This window comes from Bison bison, unplaced genomic scaffold (assembly GCF_000754665.1).
Source record: "Bison bison bison isolate TAMUID 2011002044 unplaced genomic scaffold, Bison_UMD1.0 scf7180017864236, whole genome shotgun sequence".
Classification (NCBI taxonomy): Eukaryota; Metazoa; Chordata; class Mammalia; order Artiodactyla; family Bovidae; genus Bison; species Bison bison.
The window spans coordinates 5,842,185-5,852,295 of NW_011494808.1; the positions used below are offsets into that span (position 1 = coordinate 5,842,185).

The window sequence follows — 10,111 nt, forward strand, 5'->3', positions numbered from 1 at the left end:
ATTCTCTGCCATCGGGCGGGAGTTGCTCCCAGGAGTGTCCATCACCCCCCCTCCAACCCCCCGCGTGTACCACACTCACCCCGCAGCCGCACAAAGCCTTGAGGCGGGTGGTGGGCCTGCTGTGTGAGCCACTGTGATGGCGGGCGGGCTGGGCCCGCACAGAGCAGGGCAGCAGCACCCCCCGGCCTGGAAGCAGGTGGATCAGACCTCAGGCCCAAAGAGCATCCCAAAGGAGAGGCTCCCCAGGAGGGAGGTGGGGAAGGGCCCAGAAAGGCCCACCCAAGTCCTGGTGCGCCAACCACAGACAGGACCGTCCTGCGGTGAGGTCTGGTCCCAGGCCACGTGCTCTAGAAGGGCAAGTGCCATCCGTACTTGTGTGTGCCTTGCCCTCCAGACCAGAGTGCCGCCACTTTACCTGATGATCAGGTGAGTCAGGGTCTGCAAGACGGACGAGGCCACCCTAAGACAGCCCTGCCAGCAGTAGAGGGCTGGGGCCCCGACTGTACACAAGGGACCCCTCAACTGTCTCTCACCGCTTGACCTGGCTCAAAAGCTTCCACCTCCAGGAAGCTCTCCCTGCTCTGACTGTCCCTGCTCTGACTGTTCTCTTTTACTCTGTCTTCTGGAGCGAAAGGTCTGATTTAAGGATAACAGCCCCTCTTCCTACAGAGACGCCCAAGGGCTCCTGCCTCCATCCTGCCTGGTCACCTACCCTCCTGAGGTGCAGGGTACTGTCTGGGGTTAAAAGAGCTGCCTTGGAGTCAGACTGCCCGTGTGTAAGGCCACTTGGTATCTATGCGACGTGGGGAAAGAGACTTACTCCTCTGAGACACGGGGCCCTTGTGCCGGCCTCAAGGAGGCCTTGGAAGGAATCAAAGAATTCACAAGGCAGAGACTCGGTATGGCCCTTGGTACAGAGTAAATGCTGAGTATCAGCTATAACAACGATGATGATAACGGTAATAAAGATCCCTAATCACAAACTACGGACTTCTCTGAAACCCAAAATTGAGGCTGAGGGAAGCCAAGTACCGAGCACACAGTCACACTGCTGCCTGGTGGTTAAGCAGGATTTAAACCGTACACACCTGGTTCCCAGTTCAGAGCATCACCCAGGTCTCTGGCCCTGCTTCCCCTCCAGGGCTGACCTCAAACCTCCCAACGCCGCCCATCCTGCATGTGTTCTGGGCCGGATGGTACCCTGAGCTCAAGGGGACTTGTTTACTAGGTCAGCAGTAGGCCAGGCCAGGTCAGTCCCTTCCCAGACGGGCCAGCATCTCTTCTCCCTGACGCCACGGCATGGGGCGCCGGGCCCAGAACGTCATGCTGGGTCTCGCTACTCGAAGTGCATTTGTGGCCTCTGCTACTCAGGAGTGTGGTCTGCAGCCCAGCGGCACCTGGGAGCCACACCTGCTGAACGAGAACCTGCACTTCAAGGGCCACCAGGTGCTCTGTGAGCTAGCCGCGGGGGAAGCAGGCTCTCGGTTCCTCTTGTCGGCAGGTCCGCCAGGGGACCTGCGTCCAAGTCCAGGGCCAGCTCTTCAGAAGCTAGTGCCACTGACCACACAGCCTGCGGGCGCCTCACTCACTCTTTTTCTGGCTCCGTTATCGCCTCTTATCTCTGTAACCTTTCATGCAATTCTTTTTCTAGAGCATCAGTCATTGAACCAGCAAAACTCTACAACATTTGGAGTTTTTACAAAAGAACCCACATCTTAGGTAGGCAACGTGAACTTAAGAGCCCAGAACGACTTTCTAGTTACACTCACTCGTTTTTGAGGGCTTATTACCTTCTACTCACTAGAAATACATTTACACGTCAGTGAACAACACGACACGTGCAAGCATCAGTTTGAAAATATCCAAATACCTGAAGCCATCTCCCCCCGCACATCCAGACCAGCCAACACAGGCCCCCTGCCCAGTCTCCCCGCCTCCCCTTTCTCTTGTTTCTGGCCCAGCGAGGTCAGTGCACGGGGTGGGGGAGGGGCAGCGGAGGGTCCCTCAGGGCAGCCCCCCTTTGCTTTCCCAGGGACCCTCCACCCTCGTCCTTCGGAGGCCTCGCTCGCCTGGGTGACCTCTCCCAGCTGGAGAGCCCTGCACTTCGCGCCGCTGTCTGCTGAGACGCCCGACTCCTCCTTGGCTCCCCTCGACCCCTCCACCCGGGGGAAGGTCCCCATGAGCAGGAGCCTCGTCTCAGTCACCTGGTGCCGGAGCCGCGCACAGGTCCCACCTGTGCATCATGACTGTAAGGGAGGAAGCACCTACTTGACGCATCCACAGCTGAAACCCCCAGACTGGATTGGGTGGTGAAGAGCCCCCTTACCAAGCCGGGTCCCTCCAGCCCAGGGTCGGCCCGTGGGCGCATGTGTCTGCGCGTCCGTGCTAGTGCGCCTGCGCGGCAGGGCGAGGGCACATGCGTGTATGAGCATATGCGGGAGTCTGTGCGTGCGTGCGTCTGTGCGTGCGTGCGTCTGTGCGTGCGTGGCGGCGCGGGGTGGGCGGGGCCTCTCACCGTGGTGTACTTGCCCAGCTGGCAGAGCGAGGGGAAGGTTTCCTGGTGAGCCTTGCGGATCTTCTCGGTGAGGTCGTCCAGCTCTGCCGTCATCTCGTAGCTCTCCGTGCACTCCTGCTTCGAAGGCTCTTTCTTCTTCTTGTTTCTGTCATTCCTGACGGCTGTGGACGAGAGAGCAGACAGACAGAGCGGGGTCACCAGAGGCCGGGCTGTGCCGCCGCGTGGTGCCCGGTGTGGGGCCGGGGAAGGCGGTCGGCACAGCACAGCGTCCCCGGAAAACAGGCGGCGGCCGGCGGACAGCGGCGCGCCGGTTCCTGAGGAGAGCTCAGCTCACCCACAAGGGGGGCCTGTTTGTTTGGACGGAACCTCCCGTGTGCACTGGTTCCTCGAAGACTTTCCGGGCATGTTCCCCCCAGTTCGGGAGGGGGTGGCCCGAGGGGCGCGCCAAGAAAACCCCTCTTGCTTGGGACACACATCCCGGAATGGAGCCAGGGATTCCTAGCTAGGCCTTTCGGTTCACTTTTTTTGCTTTTCAGTTTTCTGAATTAACTGGCAGTTTCGAAGAGATTCATCTTCAAGAGGATGGGATATGGGGTTTTTGTCCCGTCGTGTGTTTCTGCTTCGTTAACTTTCTGTGTTAATCACAGTCCTTTCTGTGACGTTTTTAAAAGTAATAACGCATGTGTCAGGAGCCCTCGGCCTGGGAAGCTGTCCGTTCATTCATCCCTTACCTGCCCTGCAGCCCTTGTCCCCTCGCCTTGTCTGGCAGCGGACCTCATGCAGCACAGCCGTGGCCTCTGCTCTGGGTGGTACCCCTACAGCACAGCCTCCCTGACGGCTCAGAGCCGAGGGCCACTCAGAGCTCTGGCGAGGGTCTCCTGGGGAAGAAAACTGGGACCCAGGGAGGCAGACAGCAGAAACCAGACCATGCAACTCCCCCCATGCTGCCGAGGGACCCAGGGGTGCCAGGCTGGACACCACCTGCTGGATCTGCCACCACCCTGGCCTGGGAGTCTGTGCTGCAAACGACCCAGGGCATAATCTGATCCCTCCTAAGAGGATTCAGCCTGGACCTCCTTGAAAACCCCCAGGGGATCTGACAGCCAGCAGCTTCCCAGGTTGGGGTCTACACTGTGAGGACCCCAAAGCTGCCTGGGAGCTGAGGGCAGAGTGAAAGCAAGGCACCAGCATAGGGAGAGGAGAAAAGGTGGAAAGAAAGAAATTGGAAGGGCGGCGGGGAGATGGGGAAAAGGGGGGGGTGTGGTGGTACTGAAAACCTCAGATCTGTAAGAGCACCTCATGCCTGGAGTCGGGGGAGTACTTCTGAGTGCCTTCAGATCCTACTGGGAGCTGTGTCCACAGTATGCCACTTGATCCCCTGGCCAGGTAGGCAATTTTAAACCCATTTTACAGATGAGGAAACAGAGCCTCAGTGAGTCTAAGGTATGTGCCCATGACTACGCAGCTGGTAAGTCCCTTCTTCTCTATTTGCTTGTTCCTAACAAAATAAACACATTTGAAAAAACTTCTCCAAGCGATTTTCTTTTCCAGGACTCTGAAATGTCACTGTTCTTTGGCTCAGAACGTTTCCAGGTCTAGGACAAGGAAGTGAAGACAATTGGGGTATCTAATCCTCACAGGAAGGCAGACTGTGTGCCCAGACCACTCCCACAGGTGGCAGACACAGGGGAGGAGAGTGTGGTTTAAAGCAGGGAGAGTGCAAAAGTAAAAAACCAATTTGTTTTAAAATTGCATCCCCCTCCCCCCCAAAAAAACAAACCCTTAGGAATAAACCTGACCAAGTTGACAAAAGACTTACATGCTAAGAACTATAAAACATTAATAAAGGAAACGGAAGATGATTCAAAGAAATGGAAAGACATCCCATGCTCCTGGATCAGAATTAATATTGTTAAAATGGCTATGCTACCCAAAGCAATCCAGAGACTCAATGTGATCCCCATCAAGTCACCCATGACATTTTTCACAGAATGAAAGCAAATAATCCTAAAATTTATATGGAACCATAGAAGACCCAGAATTGTCAAAGCAATCCTGAGGAAGAACAAAACAGGAGGCACAGCCCTCCCAGACTGCCGACAGCACTACGAAGCTAGAGCGATCAAAATGGCATGGCACCGGCACAGACAGAGATACAGACCATCAGGACAGGATAGCCAGCACAGAAATAAACACACTCACCTAAACACCACTTGACTCTTCAACAAAGAAGGCAAGAATATACAATGGGGAGAAGACGATCGCTTTTGCAACTCATACTGGAAAAGTTGAGACAGCTGCATGTAAATCAGTGAAGTCAGAACACACCTCACACCACACACAAAAAGAAACTCAACACGGCTTAAAGGCTTAAATGTAAGACGTGACACCATAAAGCCAGAAGAGAACATAGCAAAACATTCTCTGACATAAATCACACCTGCATTTCCTTAGGTCAGTCTCCCAAGGCAATAGAAATAAAAGCAAAAATAAATGGGCTCTAATCAAATTTACAAGCTTTTATACAGCAAAGGAAACCATAAACAAAATGAAAAGACAATCTATGGACTGGGATAAAATATTTGCAAATGATATGACCGACCGACAAGGGCTTCATTTCTAAAATATACAAGCATCTCTAACAATAACAAAAAGGACAGTCCAATCAAAAAATGGGCAGAAGACCTAAATAGACATTTCTTCAAAGAAGAAATACAAATGGCTAACAGGAACAATGAAAAAATGCTCAACATCACGAAGTATTAGAGAAAACGACAATGAGGTGCCCCCTGACACCGGTTAGAATGTCCATTGTCTAAAAGTCTACAAATAACAAATGCTGGAGAGGGTGTGGAGAAAAGGGAACCCCGCTACACTGTTGGTGGGAAAAAAACTGGTGTAGCCACCATGACAAACAGCATGGAGGTTCTTCAAAAAATAGAACTGCCAAATGATCCAGCAATCCCACTCCTGGGCATATATCTGAAGAAAACTCGACTTCAAAAAGATGAATGCACTCCTGTGTTTGTTGTTGTTTGTTGTTTTAATTGCTAAGTTGTGTTCAACTCTTTTGGGACCCCATGGGCTTGTAGCCTGCCAGGCTCTTCTGTCCATGGGATTTCCCAATCAAGAATACTGGAATGGGTTGCCATTTCCTTCTTTCCTGCTGCTGCTAAGTCGCTTCAGTCATGTCCGACTCTGTGCAACCCCATAGACGGCAGCCCACTAGGCTCCTCTGTCCCTGGGATTCTCCAGGCAAGAATACTGGAGTGAGTTGCCATTTCCTTCTCCAATGCATGAAAGTGAAAAGTGAAAGTGAAGTCACTTAGTCGTGCCTGACTCTTAGTGACCCCATGGACTGGAGCCTACCAGGCTCCTCCGTCCATGGGATTTTCCAGGCAAGAGTACTGGAGTGGGGTGCCAATGCCTTCTCCGTCCCTTCTTCCCTACCCAGGATCAAACCCACACCTTCTGCATTGGCAGGGGGTTTCTTTACCACTGAGACACCCGGGAAGCCCTACGTTCATAGCAGCGCTATTCACAATAGCCAAGACATGGGCTTCCCTGGTGGCTCAGCTGGTAAAGAATCCACCCGCCATGCGGGAGACCTGGTTTTGATCCCTGGGTTGGAAAGATCCCCTGGAGAAGGGAAAGGCTACCCACTCCAGTATTCTGGCCTGGAGAACTGTACAGTCCATGGGGTCACAAAGAGTTGGACATGACTTAGGGACTTTAACTTTCACTTTTCAAGACATGGAAGCAACCTGAATGACTATCAACAGATGAATGGATAAAGATGTGGTACATACATACAATGGATTACTGCTCAGCCATAAAAAGGAACGAAACTGGGTCATTTGTAGAGAGGTGGATGGACCAAGACATTATCATACTAAGTGAAGGAAGTCAGGTGGGGAAAGACAAACACCGTATGATATCACTTACATGTGGAGTCTAACATATGACACATGAGGCCTTATCTATGCAGCAGAAATGGACCCACAGACAAAGAAACAGATCTGTGGTTGCTAAGGGGGAAAGGAGGTGGGAGAGGGAAGGATCGGGAGTTTGGGGTTAGTAGATGCAAACTATAATGTATAGGATGGATAAACACGAGGCCTTACTGTATACACAGGGAACTCTATTCAATATCCTATGATAAAGTATATGGAAAAGAACGTGAAAAAGAAAGTGTATACATACATGTATACCCAAATCAACTTGCTGCACAGCAGAAATTAACACCACCTTATAAATTAACTACAATAAATTAGAGTAGGGAGAATGCGGAGAAAACAGTCAACACAGGAGAGCCAAGGGTCACCCGGGTTTGAGGGGGAGCCCATGGCCTGAGGTCCTATGTGAACACTGGGCTCCGTGGGCAGGTTGTCGGCATGTGCCCCCTGCCCCCTCCTGGCCCTGCTGAGAACATTCTCCTTCAGCTAACACGAAAGTCCTACCTAAGCAAGATGGTCTTCTGACAGAATGGTCTGGCATGAGAAAAACAGTTTGGTAGATCCTCAAAAAAAACGCATCCAGCAACTCTACTGCTTGGTGGACATGCCAGAGAACAGAAAATACACGTCTGTGCAAACCTACACCCAAACATTCACAGCAGTGTGATTCTTAACAGCCCAGAAGTGGAAATCACCCACCTGCCCATCCACTGATGAATGGATAAACAAAACCGGTCTGTATACAGTGGAGTATTAACGGGCACAAAAAGGCACAGGATTCAGACACACGTGACAACACGGATGAACGTTGGCAACATGATGCTCAGTGAAAGAAGCGGACCTTCTTTTCTATTCCTGTGGTTCTGATCCTATGGGATGTTTGGAGTAAGCTGATCCATACAAAGCCAGTTGGTGGTTGCCAAAGGCTGGGGTGAGGGTGGGGGGATGGGAAGTGACTGCAGGTGGGCCCAGGGTTTCTTCTGGGGAGATGAAGAAATAGAGGAAAACAACAGAATGGGAAAGACTAGAGATCTCTTCAAGAAAATTAGAGATACTAAGGGAACATTTCATGCAAAGATGGGCTTGATAAAGGGCAGAAATGGTATGGACCTAACAGAAGCAGAAGATATTAAGAAGAGGTGGCAAGAATACACAGAAGAACTGTACAAAAAAGATCTTCATGACCCAGATAATCACGATGGTGCGATCACTGACCTACAGCCAGACATCCTGGAATGTGAAGTCAAGTGGGCCTTAGAAAGCATCACTATGAACAAAGCTAGTGGAGGTGATGGAATTCCAGTTGAGCTATTTCAAATCCTGAAAGATGATGCTGTGAAAGTGCTGCACTCAAAATGCCAGCAAATTTGGAAAACTCAGCAGTGGCCACAGGACTGGAAAAGGTCAGTTTTCATTCCAATTCCAAAGAAAGGCAATGCCAAAGAATGCTCAAACTACCGCAAAATTGCACTCATCTCACATGCTAGTAAAGTAATGCTCAAACTTCTCCAAGCCAGGCTTCAGCAATATGTGAACTGTGAACTTCCTGATGTTCAAGCTGGTTTTAGAAAAGGCAGAGGAACCAGAGATCAAATTGCCAACATCCACTGGATCATGGAAAAAGAAACAGAGTTCCAGAAAAACATCTATTTCTGCTTTATTGACTATGCCAAAGCCTTTGACTGTGTGGATCACAACAAACTGTGGAAAATTCTGAAAGAGATGGGAATACCAGACCACCTGATCTGCCTCTTGAGAAATCTGTATTCAGGTCAGGAAGCAACAGTTAGAACTGGACATGGTACAACAGACTGGTTCCAAATAGGAAAAGGAGTACGTCAAGGCTGTATATTGTCACCCTGCTTATTTGACTTATATGCAGAGTACATCATGAGAAACGCTGGACTGGAAGAAACACAAGCTGGAATCAAGATTGTCAGGAGAAATATCAATAACCTCAGATATGCAGATGACACCACCCTTATGGCAGAAAGTGAAGAGGAACTCAAAAACCTCTTGATGAAAGTGAAAGTGGAGAGTAAAAAAGTTGGCTTAAAGCTCAACGTTCAGAAAACGAAGATCATGGCATCCGGTCCCATCACTTCATGGGAAATAGATGGGGAAACAATGGAAACAGTGTCAGACTGTATTTTTCTGGGCTCCAAAATCACTGCAGATGGTGACTGCAGCAATGAAATTAAAAGATGCTTACTCCTTCGAAGGAAAGTTATGTCCAACCTAGATAGCATATTCAAAAGCAGAGAAATTACTTTGCCAACAAAGGTCCATCTAGTCAAGGCTATGGTTTTTCCTGTGGTCATGTATGGATGTGAGAATTGGACTGTGAAGAAGGCTGAGCGCCAAAGAATTGATGCTTTTGAACTGTGGTATTGGAGAAGACTCTTGAGAGTCCCTTGGACTGCAAGGAGATCCAACCAGTCCATTCTGAAGGAGATCAGCCCTGGGATTTCCCTGGAAGGAATGATGCTGAAGCTGAAACTCCAGTCCTTTGGCCACCTGATGCGAAGAACTGACTCATTGGAAAAGACCCTGATGCTGGGAAAGATTGAAGGCGGGAGGAGAAGGGGACAACAGAGGATGAGATGGTTGGATGGCATCACCGACTCAATGGACCTGAGTCTGAGTAAGCTGTGGGAGTTGGTGATGGACAGGGAGGCCTGGCGTGCTGCAGTCCTCGGGGTCACAAAGAGTCGGACACGACTGAGCGACTGAACTGAACTGAAGGCCGTGCAACCACGTGAATGTGTTACAGATCACCGGACTGCACACTTTAAAGCAGGGCCCCCAACCTCCAGATCTAATGCCTGATGATCGAGGCGGAGCTGACGTCACAATAATAGAACAAAGTGCACAATAAACGTAAGGCGCGTGAATCCCAAAGCCACCCCAGCCCGCTCTGGTCCGTGAGAAAATCGTCTTCCTCAAAACTGGTCCCTGGTGCCAAAAAGGCTGGGGACCGCTGCTTTAAAATGATGAGTATTACGTGACTTACATCTTAAAACAACAAGGGCCAACAGCAAAAGCCCAAAGCCCACCAGGGCACAGCCGCCCAGCGCTCGGGCCTACTCTGGCCACGACGGCACCTGGACCGCCTGACTTAGCCACAGCAGCAACACTGCTCACTGACGGCTCAGTGAGAGCCAGACCCTGCCTCAAGGAGCTCAGTAAACTCCACAGCGAACCGGGGTGCTGGGTGTTCTGATTCCGGGTCTACAATCTAGACACTGGAGGCCCCGGGTCACCCTGTATGCAAATCATCAGGATGTGAGCAGAACATACAGAAAAGTAAAGAGGGGCCACGTGCACTGCCCACAGCCCCGAGGCCGTCTCTCCACCCGCGGCCCCCAGAACATGAAGCTCCGCGGAGCAGTCACAGTGCTAGAGGGTCACCTGGGTGGAGGGGGCCAGCCCTGAGCACCCGCTCCCCGCCAGGAAGCAGAGGTGAGGCGGGAAGGGGACCCCGTGAGCTGGGCAGGGAGGCGGTGTTGCTCATTTTGAGGCCAGAGCTCCGCTTGCTGTGCTCAGGGTCCAGGCCTGGGCATGCTCAGTGGCTGTCTGGTGGCCAAGGGACCACGAGTTGACCTCCGTTCCCTTCCAGATGGCTTGTGCCCCCCCCAAG

At 51.4% G+C, this 10,111-nt stretch overlaps 1 protein-coding gene across 5 annotated transcripts in view; it reads right to left on the bottom strand.

Moving 5' to 3' along the window:
* The window catches only part of RARB (retinoic acid receptor, beta), a 186,783-nt gene that overhangs the window by 24,928 nt on the left and 151,744 nt on the right, over positions 1-10,111 (bottom strand). For all 5 annotated transcript variants that reach the window (XM_010846424.1, XM_010846420.1, XM_010846422.1 and 2 more), the window contains one exon: positions 2,516-2,676. In XM_010846424.1, coding sequence (XP_010844726.1) covers positions 2,516-2,676 — 161 coding nt within the window. The remainder of the gene's footprint in view (positions 1-2,515; positions 2,677-10,111) is intronic.